This window comes from Nycticebus coucang, chromosome 5 (assembly GCF_027406575.1).
Source record: "Nycticebus coucang isolate mNycCou1 chromosome 5, mNycCou1.pri, whole genome shotgun sequence".
Taxonomy (NCBI): Eukaryota; Metazoa; Chordata; class Mammalia; order Primates; family Lorisidae; genus Nycticebus; species Nycticebus coucang.
The window spans coordinates 102,828,912-102,852,335 of NC_069784.1; the positions used below are offsets into that span (position 1 = coordinate 102,828,912).

At 39.3% G+C, this 23,424-nt stretch overlaps 1 protein-coding gene and 1 non-coding gene across 5 annotated transcripts in view; both read left to right on the forward strand.

Moving 5' to 3' along the window:
- The window catches only part of NCOA7 (nuclear receptor coactivator 7), a 151,746-nt gene extending 138,708 nt beyond the window's left edge, over window positions 1–13,038 (forward strand). For all 4 annotated transcript variants that reach the window (XM_053591526.1, XM_053591525.1, XM_053591527.1 and 1 more), the window contains 5 exons: window positions 1,086–1,211; window positions 2,805–2,957; window positions 9,665–9,760; window positions 10,180–10,253; window positions 10,907–13,038. In XM_053591526.1, the coding sequence (XP_053447501.1) occupies window positions 1,086–1,211; window positions 2,805–2,957; window positions 9,665–9,760; window positions 10,180–10,253; window positions 10,907–11,042 (585 nt within the window). In that variant the 3' untranslated portion in view covers window positions 11,043–13,038. The remainder of the gene's footprint in view (window positions 1–1,085; window positions 1,212–2,804; window positions 2,958–9,664; window positions 9,761–10,179; window positions 10,254–10,906) is intronic.
- Window positions 13,039–13,269: 231 nt separating this feature from the next.
- Window positions 13,270–13,395, forward strand: LOC128587067 (U4atac minor spliceosomal RNA). The gene has a single exon (XR_008380491.1). It is a non-coding gene; the product is annotated as a U4atac minor spliceosomal RNA (small nuclear RNA).
- Window positions 13,396–23,424: the final 10,029 nt, after the last annotated feature.

The window sequence follows — 23,424 nt, forward strand, 5'->3', positions numbered from 1 at the left end:
ATGGTACTTTATTTAATATTCTTAATGCTGGATTCTTGCTTCTTTGGTAGTTGTCATTCTTTGATTCATAAACACTCCTCCAGAAGATGGTAATGTTTATACACTTAATTTTCTTACCTGTAAATCTGACTGAGACAGCAGCAGGTACTTCGTCACTGTGCACTTTGGAAATTGAGTAGTAAACTATCTGATAACTTTGACTAATGTGTCTTAAATGTTTTTTCTTTACTGTAAAAGTCATTAATGCTGGTACCATGGGAATTTTGATGAACTAGTTGTCTAATGTAATCCTTTGCTTGATCTTAGTTAAAAGGCCAAGCAATCTAATATATATCCTTCAATTTCAAAAATAATAGTGATTTATTCTGAATCAGAATTAATTCTGGCACAAAAAATGGATTTTAAGGTAAAATGGACATGGGTATTTCATAAGCATGGCTGTAACTAAGTAATAAATGTTGTATATGTGGACAGTATAATGCTCTTCGTTTTAGGAGAGAAGAATACTTTGATCATTTCGGAACTGTGTATAAAGAATCATCAATCCTAATAATTGAGACTTTAACACTTTGTATGCCATTGTATTGTTGCTCCTGTTTGCTGTTAGCATCCATTGTTTCTATTAGAATTATTTGCTGTGTGTAAAACCTAAAGAGAAAACATCAGGAACCTTGATTAAAAGCTATCCTTTCATCCAAGCTCTCTGTTTATTGACGACAGACTGATGGGTCTCTGATTAGGCGCTTAAGAATTCAAATTTGGATGTAGGCTGAAGGAGACTAAATTAAGGCATTTCAGAGGCGTGAGCTGCTCCTGGAGTTATACACTGCTCTCAGTGAGTGAGCCATCAGCCAGCAGTCAAACTGGGAAACTTGTGATTTTAATGTGTATGTTAACTGCCTTAAAGTCTGCATTTGTCCTGAAATTGAAAACTTAAGCCATTTCCCTCCCAAATCTTGTTCAATTTATCTCCTTCTGCCAGAGCTCCACCTTTTCAGGCAGTCATGTACCTGAGATCGTTTTCTCGTCAGGTGGAGGAAGAGCAAGTCTGTTATATTTTGGGCTTTCGTGTCTCCTCCTTGCAGATCATCACCGTCGAGGAGGCAAAGCGCAGGAAGAGCACGTGCAGCTACTGTGACGAGGAGGAGGAGGAGGCGCTGCCAATTCTGCAGCCCCACAGTGCGCTCCTGGAGAACATGCACATAGAGCAGGTGGGCGCCCTTAGGGCTGCGAGGGGTGCTTCCTGGCCAGGAAGTGGGGAGTGTGTTGCCCACCCCGCCTGCCTTTGCTTTTCTCAGTGGGGATGAGGAGGGAGTCACGTAAGGAAGGCAGAAGGTCAGTGCTTCCCCGAGACCGTGGGCTCCCAACTCTGCTTCTGAACAGTGACAGTCACATTCCCCACTGCCTCCTTGGGAGTGTGAGGGCTTGGTCAGATGCTAGCAGCCTTCTCTCGCACCTGAAGGGAAGGCCATTTCTTATCTGAAACAACAAAGTTTATTTAAATGTCCTACCATAGTCCTAATGGACTTAAAAAAGGATCCAAATTTATTCTGGTGATTACTGTGGAGTTCTAATAGCTTTCATGTCTAGGGCTCAATAAAAGTAATAAAGCAAATATACCTTACTCACTTTATGTAAAATATCTGTCTCTCCAAAAGAATTTTTCTTTTTCTATAATTGCCTTTATAGTTTCTGAAAATCTGTTACTTGAATTTTATGAAATGCTATTACCATGTGCTTTTTTTTATTTGGACCTTATTAAGGACTCTCTTATATTTTTCTTTCATCAGTTAGTTTAGAAACCTCAATTTCAGAGATCTTAAAGAAGTTCAACTTCTGGCCAGGCGGGTGGGTGGATGGATCACCTGAACTCAGGAGTTAGAGACCAGCCTGAACAAAGCAAGAAGACCCTGTCTCTACTAAAAATACAAAAACTAGCTGGGGTTGTGGCGGGCACCTATTGTCCCAACTACTTGGGAGGTTGTGACAAGAGGATCGCTTGAGCCCAAGAGTTTGAGGTTGCTGTGAGCTGTGATGTTATAGCACTCTACTCAGAGCACAGAGTGAGACTGTTTCAGAAAAGAAAAATAAAGGTCACCTCCCTCAGTTTATAGGTGAACCAGTGAACCCAAGAAAGCCAAGAGACTTTACCAAGCAGGTATAGAGACGGGCTTCATGATGATACTAGAACTGAGTTTAAGCACTCTGAAGAATTAGCACATCATAGCCTCCTTTGGTAATGTACATTACTGGTACTTCAGGCAGCCATATTTAAGCTTAAATATTGATGTAGGTGAAAGACACAGGTGGGATGAGGACAGACTATATCCAACTTCCAGCATAAAACACTTGCGTTTTCAGGCTCTCACTTCTTTGGGAAGCTGCATTTGTCAATAGCAGCTCTGAGCCTATGAGGGTTTAGAAAGAACAGTTGAAGAAAACTGAACTAATTGGTAAAAGTCAGGTTGAAATGGGAAGGAAGAGCATATGTCTAGTTAATAACACTCTGTTCGGCTTGATCTGTATAATGTGTAATGTATACATTATAATCCCTCCAAATGTAATGGCATAGGGACCTCACAGTCAGGTCCCCAAGTGGGGAAACATCCTCTGGGCAGCATCCCTGCCAAGCCATGCTTTTTCTTTCTCTCTCTCGGCACAGAGTGGTAAATGTTTGCCAGAGTAAAGGGAAATAATATGTGTATGATTTTAAGTTTGAGTCACAGGCACTTGTTTTATACTTCACGTTTATGAGTGCTTTATTCCCGGACCATGTATTTACATCTCCTCCTTTGGATTCATAGCTGGCCCGCCGCCTTCCAGCAAGAGTGCAAGGGTATCCATGGAGACTGGCCTACAGCACATTAGAGCACGGGACCAGCTTGAAAACACTCTATCGAAAATCGGCATCACTAGACAGTCCTGTCCTATTGGTCATCAAAGATATGGATAATCAGGTGAGGCCTATTCCTCTCATAGAGAACGTTTTTTAATGATGATTTTTCAAACCTACTCAATAGTAAAGAGACTGGTACATTGAACTCCTATCACCTACATTTCATAGTTGGTAGGATTTTGCCACATCTTCATCTGTCTTTTTTTGTTATTGTTTAGTCTTCATTTTTTTTTTTTTTTTTTGCCAAAGAATTTTGAAGTAAATCCCAGTTGTTACATCATTTCACACTAACATATTTCAGAATCATCTCTAAAAAGAGAATGGAGCATACTTACAAATACAGTCATGTTCTAAGAATTTTTTTTCCCTGTGCTCTTCATGGACCAGGAAAGTATAATGATATTCTGCAGCTGGAAAAATTGGAGGGAAAGTCAAATCTGGATTTGGAGATAGTTGGGGAAGTAAGTTCTGGTACTATAGCAGAGCTTTGCTGGGTGGCTGGAGTAGTGCCCACAGACCTTGCCTGCATGCAGGCTATGATGGAAGGCCTGTGAAGGGCTTGGTGTGCTGTGCCTGGGGGACCCAGTGGGAGATGCACAGCACCCTTCCTGACTGCACCTTCGTCTGGGTTATGGTTGGTCTTTCGTGGAGGCAGTAGTGAAATCTAGATATTATGCCTGTCTACCCTACACTGTCACTTCTTCCCTCAGTTCAGCTTAGACTGTGAGTGGAGTCTGTCTAGGTTTCTCTTAGGCACTACCCAGTTAGGCTTTTGCATAACACAACGAAAGCATCACTGAAGTCTGCTCTTCATGTATTTCAGTTTAATCTGTGCTTAAATACATGTTAACTGCTTCCCATGTTAACTACTGCCTTAAGGTGGACCTAATTTTCTTTTTTTTTTTTTTTTTTTTTTTTTTTTTTGAGACAGAGCCTCAAAGCTGTCGCCCTGGATAGAGTTCTGTAGCATCACAGCTCACAGCAACCTCCAGCTCCTGGGCTTAAGCGATTCTCTTGCCTCAGCCTCCCAAGTAGCTGGAACTACAGGCGCACACTACAACACCTGGCTATTTTTTCATTGTAGTTGTCATTGTTGTTTGGTAGACCCCAGCCTGGATTCCAACCTGCCAGCTCTGTGTATGTGGCTGCGCCTTAGCCGCTTGAGCTATGGGCACTGAGCCAGGTGACCTAATTTTCACAGACTGGATATATACCAAATGTATGTTACCAGTACAATAGGGCTAGTTCCACATGTTAACTAGTTTGTTACTTGGTCAATTTGCAGAGGTTTTAAAACCTCTGGACATTGGTTTTTTATATATATATACAAACACACATACACATATATATAAATTAATCTAAATAAATAAAAGCTCATATATAAAAACCCATATATGTATATATATGAAACCTCTCTAAGTTCACCACCCAAGGAACTATAACAAACTATATGCACACACACACATATATATATATATTTTTTTTTTTTTTAAAGATAAGGTTATGCTTTGTTGCTTGAACTACAGTGCAATGGCATCACCATAACTCACTGTAACTTCAAACTGTTGGGCTCAAGTGGTCCTCTTGCCTCAGCCTCCCAAGTAGCTGGGAGTTAAGCACATGCCACTACAGACACCTAATTTTTTTTTTTTTTTGTGGAGAGGGGATCTTGCAATTGCCCAGGCTGGTCTTGAACTCTTGGCCTCAAGTGATCCACTTGCTTTGGCCTCCCAAAGTGCTAGGATTACAGGTGTGAGCCACAGTATCTAGCCCTTGATCTGTATTATATTAAGAAGGAATTCCTCTAAGACAGTGCAACCTTCCTAATGCTGCAGCCCTTTAATACAGTTCCTGTGGGTCGCAACCCACAGGTTGAGAACCTCTGCTCTAAGATTTTAAAATGCGAGTACCATCCTTTCCTAGTTTCTAACAATGAGGCAGGTTTCACTCAACAACCATACATTCATTTATCCATTTAGCAAATGTCTAAAGAGTGCTTGTTATTTTCTGGGTTCTGTTAAGCATTGGGAGCTTGCTGTGAAGTGTAGAATTTTTATATTGACAACATGCCTATCTCTTAATGATCCATAAAAGCAAGATCGTTTTAGGGGAAATAGAACTTAGCTGTCATAGGCTAGGGGCGGTGACTCATAGGCCTGTAACCCTAACACTCTGGGAGGCCAAGGTGGAAAGATTAATTGAGGTTAGGAGTTTGAGACCAGCATTAGCAAGAACAAAACCCTGTCTCTACAGAAAATAGAAAAAAATGCTGAGCATGGTAGCACACGCCTGTAATTCAGCAACTCAGAAGGCTGAGTTGGAAAGATCACTTGAACCAAGGAGTTTGAGGTTGTAGTGAGCTCTGATGGCACCAAAGCACTCTAGGCCAGGGACAGAACAAGATTTTGTTTACCCCCCAAAAAAGAAAAAAAATTAGAATTTAATTGTCATAATTTTTCTTAGGATAAATTAGTGGAGAGATGGGGGTATTGAAGATACTTTTTCTCAATGGTGATAGTGTGACTTTATTGCAATATTATTGTACCTTAAGAGTTGCAAGGAGGAGTCTAGTTGTGTATCATTGTTATTGTTATGTTAGTGATATTTCATTTAATAATGAACCAAGCTGCATAGTGGGAAGAATCAATATAAAACATTAAAATATTAATAACACATGGCTTGAAATGGAATTACTGATTAGTGAAATATTCCAGAATTTGGGTGTAACATTTTGGATGTGGTTTGGGTAGATTGTCTTATAGTATCACACATACAAACCCTCACCTAAGTATAGATTAGTTCTTCTATTTATCTATCAAAGATGTCAAACTTGTTAGGAAATGCCATGGTCCACCCAGAGCAGGTGTTGATGAAGTGGTTTCACCAAGCTTCCTGTCAGCAGATATGAAAAGGAGGCCTGCAACTGAAGGTTGTGCGATTTGGCAGGTGGTAGACTCTTACTGAATCATGTACCTGGAGGCGCTCATGTTGTTTGAGGACACCTGGACTCTAACTCTACTTTCCACACCCTGTCTACCCCCAAGGGGAGAATGTGGCTTTGCCTTGTTTGAGAACATGATAGAACAACCCCTGTAAATGTGTCTGGATATGTATTGTATAAAATTCTAATAAAAATATTACACATGTAGATTGGCAGCAGTGAGGAGCTCTGCAGATTCAGGTCTGATCCCCAGTGAAAGAACCCTAACTGGTAGAAATTATAAAAACAACCATCATTTAAAGTCTCTGGAGATTTTCTTTCTTTTTTTTTTTTTTTTTTTCAGTTTTTGGCCAGAGCTGGCTTTGAACCCGCCACCTCTGGCATATGGGGCCAGTGCCCTACCCCTTTGAGCCACAGGTGCCACCCCTCTGGAGATTTTCTTAAGGGCGTATAGCAAGTGAAGAAAGATTTCTATGAGAAAATCTAATAAATCTCAGTAGTAACAGTGAAATTCTGCTATACTTGAGGCACAACCTTCTCTTCTCCAACCCCCAGCTCAGACTGATGTTGGGTTCACTCTGAGTATGTGTGACCAAGAATGTGGGGCTTCTTTTCCCCCCACAGCTGCCAGTCAAGGGCAATTGTATACCCCTTCTAGGTGCATGTCCCCAGCGTTTCTTATCCCCCACCCAAGATCGGTGTTTCAGGCCGGTCGCCGTGGCCCATGCCTGTTACCCTAGCACTCTGGGAGGCTGAGGCGGATGGATTGCTTGAGCTCAGGAGTTTGAGACCAGCCTGAGCAAGAGCGAGACCTTGTCTCTATTAAAAATAGAAAAACTAGCCAGGCATTGTGATAGTTACTTGTAGTCCCAGCTACTTGGGAGGCTGAGGCAAGAGGATCACTTGAGCCCAAGAGTTTGAGGTTGCTGTGAGGTATGACTCCAGGCACTCTACCCAGAGTGACAGAGACTTCGTCTCACAAAAAAGAAAGAAAAAAAACCTCTGTGTTTCAGAGGCTAAATTCCAGGCTAGCGTGGCCTGGGGTTAGGCCGCCTTCTTCCACTCATTTGCCACTTACAGAGCTGAAGTTCACACCAGGTGAGCCATGCCAAGATCAGAGGCTCTGCCAAGGGGAAGAGGCAGTCACAGGACACTGAAGTTCTTCCCTAGGGAACTGACTTTATTTAGACGCCTGTGGGAAATTTCAAGCCAAAGAGCTCTCTAGAAAACAATGAGAACTTTTGTGATGAAATGTTTAGGAGAAGACTGGTAGCCATGACAGCAACAAGCTAAAATGTGTCCAGCGGTTCTCAACCTGTGGGTCACGACCCCTTTGGGGGTCTCCTGCATATCAGATATTTACATTACGATTCATAACAGTAGCAAAATTACAGTTATGAAGTAACAATGAAAATAATTTTATGGTTGAGGGTCACCACAACATGAGGAACTGTATTAAAGGGTTGCGGCATTAGGAAGGCTGAGAACCACTGGTGTAGACCATCTGGTACACCAGAGAGACCTAGGAAAACAGGCACCTAAGGAGAGCCTCCTGGAGTCTTGGTAAACTTCAGTCTGGCCAAAGAAACTACCCCTGCAAAGGGACCTAAATGTAATCAAATCAGACTGTGGAGTAATTTATACCACCGGGCACTGTTTGAAAGTATTACAGCAAATCAAGCAGTTAGAAAAGCCCGATTACCAACTTCATTCCAGTGGGGCATAAAAATATTACTCCTGGGGCAGCGCCTGTGGCTCAGTCGGTAAGGCACCGGCCCCATATACTGAGGGTGGCGGGTTCAAACCTGGCCCCGGCTGAACTGCAACCAAAAAAATAGCCGGGCGTTGTGGCGGGCGCCTGTAGTCCCAGCTACTCGGGAGGCTGAGGCAAGAGAATCGCTTAAGCCCAGGAGTTGGAGGTTGCTGTGAGCCGTGTGATGCCACGGCACTCTACCGAGGGCCATAAAGTGAGACTCTGTCTCTACAAAAAAAAAAAAAAAATATATTACTCCTGTATTCCCCTGTTCCACTATTGCATCTTCCCACAGTTTGTAGTATCAGTGCTGTTTTTACACATACTGCATCCACATGTATTATAAACCCAATAATAGATTGTTATGATTACGACTTTCCATAATTTTGTATGTCTACTAAACAAGTTAAGAGAGGAAAGGAGAACAGATTTACACCTGTGTGTTCTGTAGCATTAACCTTCTTTTCATCATTTCTAATGGTTCTTTTCTATTCCTGTAAGATTCTTTTGTTCTGTTATTGTTAATATACTGCGTTTTACATACTATAGGCTGAATAGTAATACCATTATTAAATATATTGTTTTGTAAAATATCTTTCTAAATTAATAGAAAAAGGGAAAAAAGAAAACAGACATTTTCTTAACATAATTAGAATACTGTAAACCTAACAACGTTAATCGTATTTCCTGAATATCATTCTATCCCAAGTCCTTAAATGGATTTCATCATCATTGAGAAAATGTTAGAAACTGATTATTGAAAGTTCTGTGGCAGTTGAGAGTAAGGATGACTTTTCAAACTATTTGTAAATCAGCGAGGGACCCACTTTCTTCCACCTGCAACCATTGCTCCGTTGGTCACATTTTAACACCGTGCTTTTTAAAATGCCTATTTCAGTTGTACCTTCGTTCTTTTACTGAAAGATTGACAGAAAAAAGGAAAAAGATGTTACTGTTCTGTTTTCTTTGTTCTTAGCAGTTCTAGGGAAAGGTTTGGTACCAGGAAGTGTGAAGAATGTTAATTAAAAAAATCTTCTACCTAATATTTAGTATTGCAGGTAGTCAGAAACTGAGTGTAATCAATGAGGAAGAGCACAGAAATTGTGATCCAATTAAAATAATTTATGGAAAATTATGAGACATTTTTAAGATGATGTTTTTCAAGTAGCATTTGGAAAAGGTATCGTGGAATCTCCTAGTGGTATCTTCAAAATGTCCTCACTCTGCCAGTACAGATCAGGATCAGAAGGATGGAATGCCAAGGTAATGGACATTCTAAAAACATTGCTCTTTGTGTAACTTGGCTCTTTCTATCCCCCAACAAGAAAAAGTAGTAGAATCATTGATTTAAACACATCTAAATCACCTTTTAAGCCCATGGTATTTTTGAGGGTTTTTGTTGTTGTTGTTGTTTTTTGCAGTTTATGGCCGGGGCTGGGTTTGAACCCACCACCTCCATGGGGCCGGCGCCCTACTTCTTTGAGCCACAGGCGCCACCTGAGTTTTTGCTTTTTTTTTTAAGTCAGTTCAAACTAAGATGTATTGGATCAGCCATATTAAGGACATAGTTTTAATAAGCATATTAATAACTCATTGTTAGAGATCAAAAGGAAGAAGACTCCACTTTCTTGGGGGAAATGCCTAGACATGATTCCACTTAAAAACAGACCCAAGATGTGACTGTTGTCTCGTTTCTGTGTCTAAGATGCATCTTCTTGTTTAATGTTTCCCATCTGTCTTCTGTGTTCACTAAGGGAATTTTGTGTCCATAGTGGACTTCGGAAGTATTTTAAAATTGGAAAAAATTGTTGGCCTTTGACAAACAAGTTTTCTGAGCTTTGTCTGATGGATTTTCCATGCACCAGGAAGCCTGGCCACTTGGGTTCCAGTTAAAACTTGGGATATTTTGTTTTTTCTTTTGTTGGTGGTATTTTGTATTTAAGAGCTCCAATTAGGTAATAATCTTTGCTGAAAGAGAAATAATGAAGTCTCAGAGCAAGAATGTGTCAAGAATATTTCAGAAAGTTCTTGGTTAGGTTTGCACATAAGTAACATTTCTGTTTTCTTTTGACAGATTTTTGGAGCATATGCAACTCATCCTTTCAAGTTCAGTGATCACTATTATGGCACAGGAGAAACTTTTCTCTACACATTTAGCCCTAATTTCAAGGTACTTAGATGAGCGAAATACCCAGCTTCCCAATGTTACAGTGTCAACAGTGGGTAAGGCATTGAGGTAGCCCAGTCCTGTAAGCTCATCGAGACTCACTCCAGCCTGGGTTAGTCCTTCATAACTGTAACACAGAAACTGCTAAGGGCCCCTGGCCTTTGGACTTGCTCAGTTTGAGTTCAAAGCAGGAGTTGTAGGTCAGAGCCAGCATGTCCCTGAAAGGTCTTTTCTATTTCATAACAGCTTTGGGGATCTCATGCTGGTGTGGGCCAGGTCTGATGGTCAGGAGCTTCCTCAATAGTGAGGTGCTGCCCTTCTGTACCTCCAAACTTCCCTCTTTGTTCATGCCCTTCTGAATGTCCCTCTTTGCTCATTCTTCAAATTAATACCTGCTCTCTGTTTTGTGTTTCTACCCCAAGGTCTTTAAGTGGAGTGGAGAAAACTCATATTTTATCAATGGAGACATAAGTTCTCTAGAACTTGGTGGTGGAGGGTAAGGTTTTTGTTGTTGTTTTTTACCACCTGACCTGAGTGGGTCTGTTTTGAACCAGGTAACTAAAACCTTAGTGTCAGATGATTTGAGCTATTGTGCTTAGATTAATTAGGACAGTGATTTAACATTAAGAATCAAAGATAAGGCCAGAGCAGTGGCTCACGCCGATAATCCTAGCACTCTGGGAGGCCAAGGCAGGTGGATTGCCTGAGCTCAGGAATTCAAGACCAGCCTGAGCAAGAGTGAGACCCTGTCTCTGAAAATAGCCAGGTGTTGTGGCGGGTGCCTGTAGTTCCAGCTACTTGGGAGGCTGAGGCAAGAGAATCACTTTGAACCCAAGTGTTTGAGGTTGCTGTGAGCTGTGATGCTATGGCACTCTACTGAGAATGACAAAGTGAAACTATGTCAAAAAAAAAAAAAAAAGAAAAGAATCAAAGATAAAATCATTTGTTTGTACATCTAAATGAGGGATTACTACCACTTGTATTTTAGGAAGACAGGTCACTTAAATGTAAAAAAGGGAATACATATACATTGCTTTACAAGCGGTTTGGAATTTTGCCTGTTTATGGCATAAAAGAAAGAAGATGGGGTCTAAAGAAAACAGAAAGTATTTAAATGTTTTTAACCTTTCTTTTTTTTAACCTTTTCAGAGGACGATTTGGTTTATGGCTAGATGCTGATTTATACCATGGACGAAGCAATTCTTGCAGCACTTTCAATAATGATATTCTTTCCAAAAAGGAAGACTTCATAGTTCAGGACTTAGAGGTATGGACATTTGAGTGACATTCAGACTGCCTTAAAATACAACATTAAAAAGACTGGGTTAGATCAGCCCTCCTAACGCTGGCTGGAAGAAGTCCCAGCTGAGGCTGCCTCGTACCACCCTAATGCTTTCCTTTCTGCCATCATCTCGAGCGCCATCGCCTTGCAGAAAGACTCCAGAAAGTACACGTGCAGGGCAGGCACTAAAGAAAGAAGTTCCAAGTCTACATTGTTGAAAGACTTTGTATGTACTGCTACTTCCTTCAAGTCCACACAGTGAGGAATCGGAGTGTTTATAGATGTATGAGTTGAATGCAATTTTTATTTTTGGTAACTGTGAAAAAAGATACTGTGGAAATATATACATGCCTTGTGTATTTATCGGCATAATTTTCATTACCAAAATGTATAGTTATTGTTTGCCATTGTTTAGAAAACAGGTTAGCCTTGTTTAGAAAAATTGAAAGTGCACAGCACTTCAAAGGGAATATATGATTTTTTTAAACTTTTATTTATTATTTCTAGTACATTGTCTGAAATATGTTGGCAGTTTTTTTTTCTTTTATTGTGTCAAATCTTGAAATACAGAAATGTATACATTTTGTGCTGTGTTTTGGAAACAAATCCATTTGCTTTATATAGTTTTATATTGTCTTTTTTTTTTTTTTTTGCCCTGATTGTTTAGGGTGATAAGTCTTAAGCAGCATATATATATATATATATATGTGTGTGTGTGTGTGTGAGTGTGTGTATGTATATGTGTATATACATATATATGAGTGTATAATTCTGAATTTTTAAAAACTCATCACTAATATTGATTTGACTATTATAGGCCATCTTTCCATTTAGTCATTAAAAGGTACATTTTCAGTTACCCTAAACATATTTGTGTAAAGAAGAATATACAATTTCTTATAATCTTAAGTTGATATTTACAGAAATGGATACCTTTATGAAACTAGACTTATGAAAAAACCCTGCTTTTGAAACGAAAATGTTTTGCTTCTTATAAAATGATGTGTGTTAATAACAGAAACTTTATTTTCATAGTGTTTTTTGCATAACTTTCCCAAGCTTTTACAGCAGGCCTCTGTTTCCAAAAGGGACTGAGTGTTTTAATTTCTATGTTTTTAAAAAATCAGATGAAAAATGTCAAATTAGACCAATTGTCTTGGTTTTTAGACTTGTTTGAGAAAAAAAAACAATGCAAAGAAATTCATTCATACCAAAATTGGAATAAAAAAGAAAATCTATTTTTTAAATAACCCATTTTCACATCATAAAACATGTTCTATTAGAAACAATAATAAGGCCTTGTTAAAAAATTTAAACAATATTATTGATTGCCAGATTTTTACGAAAGCCAAAGACTGCTAGCGGAAAAAAACTTCAAATAATAGCCAAAGCTGAGATGTGGTCTATCATAAATTACTTCCTCAATAATCTTTAAAAGGAAAAAAGTTTTTTAAAGTACTTAAGTATCTGCATTTTAAAATAATTCTTAGAATATTTCCTTTAGATTATTCTCCTTGTGTAGACTATTGGTAAAAGCCTAACATTGTCTGGTGGCCTCCTGTCAGACCCACAATTATTATAATCTATTCACATTCCATACAAGTTTAAATGAATGCTATAAAATTTTAAATCTATAACCTGGGTGTACTTTTCACCCAACTTCTCCTCCTGAGAACTTTTGATTAACAGCATATTAGCAGTTTCACCTTGCTCATTAAGTAATCTTTTGGTGTCAGATACCAGGAATGTCTCAAGATGATCACATTTACCATTTGCGCCATTTGTAGCCATACGCTATTAATAAAGTGATCATTTTGCGTATAGTTCACTCTGACCTAGTTTAGTCCATGCTACTTTACTTGTGAGAGCATATCCAGATGCTGTGTTTTCTCTATTTAAAACAGTATTGTCCAATCAGAAATGTGGATTTATGAATACTGACTATATGTAATGCAGTGCTAACCCAATATTTTCAATAAAGGAATTTATGCATTCAGTGTGATTTTCTCTCCTGAGACTCCATTCGTCATGAATTTTAATTCGTATAAATGTAAATAGCCTCACGTATTTATTGGGTTCTAGAGTTTTTAATTTTCTGGGCTAACCAGGGTGCAGTGCTCATGTTTTCATTTCTGCCCTGGAGACTCCCTCTTCATTCCCTGCAGCCACTCTCCTGTTCTCATCAGTTCATGGAAACTGCTCTTGGTATAGTCATTAGAAATAACTCTGAACCATCCTTTTCTTGGGGTTGCGCTACTGTCCAATGAGCGCATAGTGAGGGCAGCACTGCTAACGCCTACACAACACACTCGCATCAACTAGAGCTTTGCTTTATATTGGTGCAATTTTTGGAAAAAAATAACTCTTGGCTCCATCTACAAGCTCCTTCTCTGTTCTAAACTTTCTAACTCTTCTATGAATAATGACCTCCTCTTTCTACTATGTTTCAACCTGCTTCCTAATTTTCATGAGGGACAACTTAAACCCTCTGATAAATTTCCTTTGGCCTCCTGTCACCTAGCCCCTAAAGATGAGAACCCCAAGCAGTCATCCTTGCTTCTTAATTTCTCATTTCCTAAGTCCATAGTCCATATTGAAGGATTTGGGTGAGAGGAGGCAATCAAATACTTCTTCAGACTCTGTTGAAAATTATTTAAATGTATCCCCTTTCTACAAGCTGCCAGAGACACCATGAACTAATATAAGAAGTATGTCTGCTCTTAATTTTATTTCACTTTCTTTTATTCCTTTGGAGGTTTTAGAGACAGAGAAACAGGACTAATAAAACAGTCACTATTTTTTGTTGTTTCTTTTTTGTTTATTTGCTTTTTTGAGGAAGGCATTGAGAATCTGTTGCATCAGAAAAGGGTGTTACGATTCATGTTTTTCTTAGGATGCCTAACCTGTTTTTACCAACTTAATCAGATAGAAGAAGGTGAGGAGGTCAGAAGCCAAGGGAAATTCCAGAAAACTCAAGGGCAGTCACACCCCTTGTGCAACTATCAAAAGTGTCTTTGACCACTTCCTTCTACCCAGTCAGGTCAGCTCTTTCTCATTCAGAGCATTTGGCCCCAGAGCATCACATACTCTGTTCCTGTTCCTACCTCCTTGTCTATGACCATTATTCATAGTGATCCCCTAACAGGTGTCTTTCCTGAGAAAATTAAGCTTCACAATTTACCCTAAACTCTAAGGTCTTTCCCTTTCTTTTCTGTTACAAACCTTCTAGGGCAGCAGTTCTCAACCTGTGGGTCGCGACCCACAGGAACTGTATTAAAGGGTCACAGCATTAGGAAGGTTGAGAACCATTGTTCTGAGGGTTCAGAATAAAAATTAGACATGGCCTTCCTTGTATGGCCAATCAAGTCATCAAGATGTTTCTTGATAGAATATCTTTGGGGACTTTTTATCTTTTAGATTAGCATTGGAAATGTTCCGTGAATTGTCATTGTCCTTTATGATATCCACTAGCTAGTATACTAATGTTGAACACTTGAAGTGTGCCCTGTGTGACTGAGGAGCTGAATTTCTTCATTTAATTTTATTTCATTCAAATTTAAATAGTCGTATGTGACCAGTAGCTACCATATTGAACAGCACAGCTCTAAATCAATTTGTTAGCGCTCAACCATATTTTTGTCAGCAATTGAATTAGACTATGACTCCTTCAACCAAAGAGACCCTGTAGTTCGAAGCATTTTGATTTGTGCCATTATGGATCTTCAAACAGCTTGGTACCACCTAAGCTTTAGGTTATAGAGATCATTCACTGTTTAAATAGTCAGCTTATAAGTAACCAGGAAGGTAAGAGTCTTTCCTTATTGAAAAATCGGATTTCTATAGGACTATTGATTCCCATGTGTAACTAAAGCTAATGAAAACTTCTTCTAGTGCCCAGGCCTTGTCTTACACAAAGTTTTCCTGGACATCAGCCCATGTTAAGTTCCACTGCTCATGGCAGCCCCGTAGGGTGTGATGCCGCTTACCAGATGCGCATCCATGATGCATAATGAACCACAGAAGAAAAAAAGCAATTCATTCCTTACACAGGATTATGCACCCAGTCCCAGAGCCTACAGGAATAATGGAACCTCCTAGAATGCCTCACACCATACTATTGAAATGACCCATCTTCTTTATTAATTTTGCCAGCTGGCATGCCAGCTAGCTGCGTGTACACCCAGAAAACCTACCTGCACATGGAAAAGGTTTTCAACAGCTACCTTTTAGAATAAAAAACCAAAACCTTAAGAGAGAGACTATTAGGTAACCTTTGTGTCTTATTTACCCATCATTAAGGGGCCATCATTTGATCAACTCCACTTCTAAGATTAGAAAAAATAACCCTGATCCAGCTCAACGTAATCCTTAAGGACAATACTAAACAAGGAACACCCACAAGAAAAATAATGTTCACTGTCAACAAGCTTAGATGATAAAGCATATCTAATTGTGCCTCTGCCACTAAGAAAAAACTTCACCTTGATGTCATTTTGAAAACATTGGAGTTCAGTCAAGCAACTCAGCCTTTGATCCCTACACTGTATGTTGGCTCAACCTCACTCTTCATTGGCTGATGGATCAGCCACATTACCCAACAGTTGAAATCAGGCCCCTCGTCCTGAAAGATTCCAGTTAATAATTTTTTTTTGAGACAGTCTCACTTTGTCACCCTCTGAAGAGTGCTGTGGCGTCATAGCTCACAGCAACCTCAAACTCTTGGACTCTCAATTCTCTTGCTTCAGCCTCCCTAGTAACTGGGATTACAGGCACTCGCCACAATGCCCAGGAACTTTTGTTGTTGTTGTTTGTTTAGTAAGCCCAGGCCAGGTTCAAACCCACCAGCTCTGGTGTACTTAGCCGGCGCCTTAATCACGGAGCTTCAGACGCTGAGCCAACAAGAAGACTATTTTAACAAAGATACGCTGTGTTGAAGTACTGTGTTGACCTTGAGAACTGTTAAAAGGCCCCATTGTTACTTCACATCCAATAAGACCCAGTCTTTTTTTCTTGTAGTGTCTTGTTTCCCTATTAAATCCTCCAAAGGCTCAGAAAAGTGGATAGGTTTGATTTTGAAATATCCTAGGAAGAGCTAAGAGTCCAAGAAAGGGTCCCCTTTTAATAAGCATGTAGTTAGACCATCCGGAGCCCAAAATTTCTAAAGACTTCAAGAGCCAACAAAACATAATGGTTAAAATATGATTTCTCTAGAGCCAGATGAGAGAAATCTTTGAATCTCAGCTTTAAAACTTACTAGCTATATGGACCTTGGTTAAGTTGCTTAACCTCTATATGCTTCCATTTCTTTACCTGGAATATGGGGATAATAATACTTCCTATGATTATATGATGAATAATGCACTTAAAATAATGCCTGGCCTAAAGTAAACACTACTAAGTGTTAAATAAAACAGTGGAGGAATTCCTCTTTCTATTGGAAAGATCTAATGATGTAACAGTTGCAAAGGAAAGTTCATCTTCTAAGACGGCAACTTATCTACTTTTTAGAACTATTTTCAGACATAATGCAATGGTTCTCATTTGCTGTTTAGATATTTTTAAGGTTTGGTTTCCTTTTTTTTAATTATGAAAGTTTTAATTATGTGTGTTCATGGTAAAATTCTTAAACAGTCCAGAAGAGAATTCAATAAAAGGCAAATGTTTCCCTCCCTACATTCCTAGAGGTAAAAAAGTTCCTTTTGTTTCCTTCTAGAGCATTTCAATGCATATATAAATTTACTTCTACCTCTTCATATAAACAGAGGCATACCATGCATGCTCCTCTTCAGTTTGCTCTTTTAATTTAACATTATACTATGAACAACATAATCTATCCATATTCAAGACTTAACTTCATTCCCCAGGGCAGGGGTCTAGCCTTGTTTGAACAGCCTTCATTGATGGACTTTTTTTGGCTAGTACAGACAATTCTTAGTGAACATTCTTATGCCTAGAATTTTGTGCATTTATGAATTATGTATTTACAGGATAATTTTTATCAGTAAGTAGAGTGCAATTGTTTTTCATTTTAAAAGATTCTGTTGTTCTTCCTCAAAGGTTACACAGTTCATACTAACTGTGTGTGAGCATGTCAGTCACCTCACGCCCTCACCAGTACTGCTTTATGGCAATCACTCTTTGTTCTTTTTTTTTTTTTTTTTTGGTTTTTGGCCAGGGCTGGGCCTGAACCCGCCACCTCCGGCATATGGGACCGGCGCCCTACTCCTTGAGCCACAGGCGCCGCCCCACTCTTTGTTCTTTACTCCAATGGAATCTTATTTTAATTTTCATTCTTCAATCATGAATGAGGTTGAACATGATTTTACATGTATCACTTGTTTATATGTCTTGTTTTTCTGAATAGCCTATCCATGACCTTCATCCATTGAGTTATTTCATCATTGTCTTACTGATTTGTATATGTTTTTTGTATATTCACAAAATTAGCCCTTTGTCACATAGATACTGCAAAGCTAATAGAAACTCCAGAGTTGACCACCTCCCTATATTGACCATTTCCTTAAGTTGACCTAATTTTGATAGACCAGAAATGCACCACATGTATGTATGTATGAAGGCCTACTTCCTTCTGTTGACCACCTCCATATGTTGATCAGTTTGTTACAGTCCCTTGAGTCTCACATTGTCACCCTCGGTAGAGTTCCCAAGGCATCATAGCTCACAGCAACCTCAAACTCTTGGGCTCAGGTGACTCTCTAGCCTCAGCCTCCCAAGTAGCCGGGACTATAGGTGCCTGCCACAAGCCTGGCTATTTTTGGAGACAGGGGTCTTGCACTTGCTCAGGCTGGTCTCAAACTTGTGACCTTAAGCAATCTACCCACCTTAGCCTCCCATAGTGCTAGGATTACAAATGTGAGCCCACCATGCCTGGTGTTCATTGATACTTTTAAAATACACACTTTTCTTGTTATGAATTTGTTTTTAATTATAATTTTTTGTAGTTAGATGTATCAGTCATTTCCTTTGTAACTTCTGGATAATAATTTTTTAGATCAAGTCCAATTTGTTCAGCATGATTTTCACTTCTCACTTAAACATGTCCCCAAATTATGTATTAATACCATCTTCCATCTTATCTAGAATACACACTCTTATTCTACACTAAACTTATATCCCCCTCATATTTCAAAACATTTAGAAATAACCTTCCCCAAATAAATTTCACTTTGCTCTGGCCTCTTATCAATCCTTTAACACATGCTAGCATCTTCAGGAAGGGTCTTAGGGCAAAAACTGAATGTTCACTTTAAGTAACATTCTCTTCTTGTGAGTAAGCTAGAGCTAAACAAAGTTGATGGACAGATTTCTGCCTAGATCCCCAGACCCTGTCACGATGCCTTGCTAACTAATAATTTATATGCTAAACATAGTGATGATGAGGAAAGAAAGGTAACATTTATTTAGCATGTATATCCATCCTCCCTTTTTTAATATGCATTGTCTTATTTGATCTTCAAAACGAAGACAGTGCAATTATTATTTCTGTTTTAGAGATAAGGAAATTCATTTTCAGGAGGTTAGGTAACTTGCCTGAAGTCACAGCTAATGAGGCGTAGTACCAGGGTATCTTTAGTTATGTTTGCCCCCAAAGCCGAACGAAATCTCCTGAATGGCTGGAAGCTCCTCCCTGGCCAAGTGTGCCTTACTCATCTTTATATTCCCAAAGCCCGGCAGAGTGCAGGGGAGCTTAGATTCAGGAAATGCATGTCAAGTTTAACAGAACTGAAGCACATAACTGAAGGAAATGAGCCCCAGAGAAGTTAATGGGAATATCTAGTGTTGCACAGCTAACTGGCAGAACTGGGAGGAAAATACAGAGTTGAGATTCCTAGCTGTCCTCCTCATCCCTGCACAATACCGCATCACAAATTTACAAGCACATTCTTGAGATGGACTAGTGTGATGCAGGGAGAAGTGATTCTCCACCTGCTGGAGTTGTTCCCTTTGCGTTTTAGGGGTGTACGTAAAAGGCTAGGGAAGAGATTTCTGGGGGACGGTTGTATCTAGAGAAGAATTTCTTCATTTTCAAGGCTCTTAGTTATGAACACTCTGAAAACTGTAGACAAAATGGCAGTTCTAGAGCCTCAGGTCTTTAGGGCATTGGTATTGAGTCACACTCTGGGTTTCCAAATGTCATACCCGGAAAATGATTCAAAGACCATTTAAGTGAAGATCATGCTCTCAATGAATGGTGCACTTAGGTGATGGCGTTGGGAGAAGAGTGCAAGTGCTCACCATTACCTAGATTCTCCAGCCCTCACTAGTGTTGGTTTGTTCGTTTATTTATTTACTTATTTATTTTATTTTATTTTTGAGATAGAGTCTCAAGCTATCACCCTGGGTAGGGTACCGTGGTGTCACAGCTCACAGCAACCTCAAACTCTTGGGCTTAAACGATTCTCTTGCCTCAGCCTCCCAAGTGGCTGGGACTACAGGCGCCCACTACGATGCCTGGCTATTTTTTTTTTTTTGCAGTTGTCATTGTTGTTTTAGCTGCCCCAAGCTGTGTTCGAACCCACCACCCTCCGTGCATGTGGCTGGTGCCCTACCAACTGAGCTATGGGCAATGCTACTAGTGTTGGATTAGAAGGAGGAAAGCATGATTTATCAGGTAAAAAAAAATATATCAAGAATGATATTTTAGAAAGCATTTTTTATAAAATAGAAAATCTAGGCAAAGTAGAACAGTGTCTGGAACTGTTGTGTAAACATGCAATAAATATTAGCCGGATCATAGCACCTTCACCCATTAGCAAAAGCTACTTAAACTCTCCCTCAGAATCTTCTATAAAATGAAAGCAGCAGCACCTGCCTCAAACAGATGTTATGAGAATTGAATAGGTTACTAATATAAAGTGTCACCACACTAGGTGCATTTCCCTGTCAGAAACATACTCTTCTCCTTTTGCTTCAATACTGTTGGTAAGGTTCATTCATGTTGTTAATGCAGACGTATTTCATCTCTGTATGTGTGTTTGAGAGTCCTCTATGTCAGCGGTTCTCAACCTGTGGGTCACAACCCACAGGAACTGTATTAAAGGGCCGCGACATTAGGAAGGTTGAGAACCACTGCTCTATGTGAACATACCTCCCTACTACAATTTACCCATTCTCCTGTCTGCAGTTAGGGTTGCTTTTTTTGTGAAGGTTTGACTTTATGACATAACATCCCAGTGTTTTGCAAAGTGTTTATGCCTCTCAGAGTACCCCATCTAACAGCTAACGTTGTTAGACACCTTCGTTTTTGCCAATCTCAGGGGTGTGTAATGTTATCACACTGGTTTGAATATCTGTCTGATTATGAAAATGAGCATCTTTAAGCATGTTTCTCAGCCATTCATGTTTTTTTCTTTTGTGAGATGTCTTTTCATGTCTCCTGCCCATTTTTTTTAAGTCTGTCTTCTTGGGAGAGGTCACCTGACATCCTTGCTGTTCCTACCTTAGTAGTAATAGACATTAGTCAGTCTGTAATTTTATGTACTTCTGATGAGGAAGACAAATAATTAACATGACAATATCAGAAGATCTCAGGACCTACAGAGTATTTTCTCAAGAATCTCCCTTTAACTGGCAGTATCTAAAGAGAGGATTTTTTTCAGTTTGTGGTTTGCATTGAAGGTTTGGGCATGTATTTTCACTTGTCAGTTGGCTATGTGATTGTTTCTAGAAGCAGCATCCATCAGTTTAATTGAAATAATAGTGTTTACTGAGCACTTATATGCTAGGTACTAGTCTAAGCACTTTACATATGTTATCTCAACTTTCATCCTAATTTTTGATGGCCGTGAGAAAAGTACTAGTATTATTATTTTCCAGTTGAGGAAATGGAAACCCTAAAAAATTGAATGATTTGTTCAAGGTAGAATCTTTACTAAATGGTAGAAATGGGCTTCAAATTCAGGATGCGGGACTCTGACCTATGCCTTGAACCACCAGGTTAACCCCAGGAAACAGCAAGTTTAGTTAGGAGCACAGCAGAAAGATAGAGGGAGGCTTTGGTGAATGCACAGAAGAGATTCAGGGAATGGATGGGCCTTTGGAGTATGCTGGGTAGATGAAGTAAAGATAGGATGATGGTTGACAGAGCTAAAGAAAGCAAAATCAAGGGCAGAAATGGCCACAAAGCGGAGTGTGACCTTGCTGGGACAGGAGCTTGCAGAAGTGTGACGAGTCATTGTTCTTCAGATTTTCAGAGCATCTGGGTGAACATCAAGTGAAGGGTGAAGGTTTTTCCACAGGGGAAAGTTGTTAAAGAGGAATGAAAGGCCATGAAATCCAGGTATCTGAAAAGAAGTGACTCTTGATTAGGGAAGTGGTCTGAGATAGGAGCAGGACTTTGGCAGCATTTGGCAGTCAGGTGCTCAAGTTCTTTGTGAATCTGGGAGTGACCTAGAAACTGGCAGAAGATGATGACTGAGTGTCTATACTATAAACTCTTTAGCATAAGACTCAAAAGAGGGTGAAGGATGGGGAGTTACATAGGCAGGAATGGAATCTCCTGGAACTGGCAGTAAGAAAACAGGAGAATGCCAACCCTGCTCCCAAATCTCTCTCAGCATGTTGGGAGGTGGGGAGAACAAGCAGTTTTTTCTTGCCAAGGCTCAAGGGAAATGATGTCCTTGGGGGAAAGCCAGGTTTCAGTGAAGGAAAGGAGGTGAAGAAATGGTTCTGCACTGAGATTGAGGATGTAGATTAGGGTCTTACACTGAAATCGTGGGGGGTTTTTTGTTTGTTTTTTTTTACAGTGGAAAGGGTTTCAAAGGAGATTAGTAGTGGAAAAAAATTGGGTGAAAGTAAGCACAGGAAAGTTTAGGTATGAGTTAGAGAGAAATTTTTACTCTGAGGGTAAGTGAAAACAAGCAAGGATGGGTGGTGTGGGCGAGATGTTTTGGCCTTGAGATTATGAGGAAGTGTAGGGGTGAATTTGACAAGAAAATCGACATTAACTTCAAGATGTTGGAGGTGTGCCGATTTACACAGTAGCTCTTTTCTCTTGCTTTGGGGAAGATAAAAAGTGCCTCCCATACCCTTAAAAGGCCTGCAAGACAGACCCCTCTATCTTCCATCAAGTCAATTCATCTTCCTATGTCCCATTTTCTCCATTTTTAAAATAGAGGAAATAACATGCTTTTTTCCAAGTTGCCATGAGAATTAATTTATGTATATGGAAATTTTCTTAGAAAATTGTAAAATCCCAAAGTGAAGTCAGAGTTATTACATTGTTAGTCACAATAAACTTCATTGATGCTGAATTATTTATCAGAAATACAAAGCCCAGGTACACTTTGTTTATGATTTGTTTTTAAAAGGAATTACTTTCAAGACTTTGAGGACATGGCTTATAAAAAAGCATTATGAAAAAGGGAGAAATATCTACATTATATTCTGTAGACAAGTAAAAAAAGCTATTTATCAAGGAAATATCAGAGATTGGTTTTTCTTTTTGTTTGTTTGGTTTTTTTTATCATTCTCTCCATTACAAATGATTTACAGAGTTTCCATTTAAGGCATCAGAACAGGACTTGCCTTCAAGTTCTTTAGCAAAGCTCAAACAACCACCATTGGGACTTTGGGCCACCTGCCAATATTTGTTCAAAGAGAGCTCTAAGTATGGCAGTTAAATAATCAGAAACTGGAAATTTCTTTCTTTTCCCACACATAAACACTCCTCCCTCCCCTTCCTTTGCTGAGACATACCACGCTCATTCCAACAGAAGGCTAACAGACACGCAATATTTAGTACCAGGCAACAGCCACTTTAGTCTCTAGTATTTCCTTTATTCTTCTTTTTCTTAAGAAGGGAGAAATGTTTTGATGCTTGTTTTTCTTTTATCTTTGGAAAAATTTCATATTCTTAAGATACCAGTAAAATAGCAAAAAGTTATTCCTATTTACTGAACAGAAGACAGGGAAAGTCTTTGTATTCCTGTTCAGGAAATTTCTATTTAGGATGTAGAAAAGGATCTGCCTATTGTGAAGGGGGTGTTTTGTCAGACTAGGACAAACCCATCAACACACTTTCCACATCCTCCCTGTAAAATGGAAAGAAGCATGACATTGTATCACACATATGGTCACAGCAACTCTGTGGTCCACCTCTACCAAGAACACCAAGAAATCTGCTTGAAAATGCCCTACATCTGCTGACGTCAGGGTTGAACAACTCAAAAAAATTATAGAATGAGATTATTTATGAAGCAGAGAGTTATTAAAGGAAATTAAGTTTACCTGGAATTCTGAATTAAAAAATAATTCAGGATGTTTTCCTTATGACAAGTAACAGATTCTCATTATTGAAGTTATATGATACACTGATAAACAAAAGCCAGAGATCATAGTGCTAATATAATTTTTAGGCATTTGG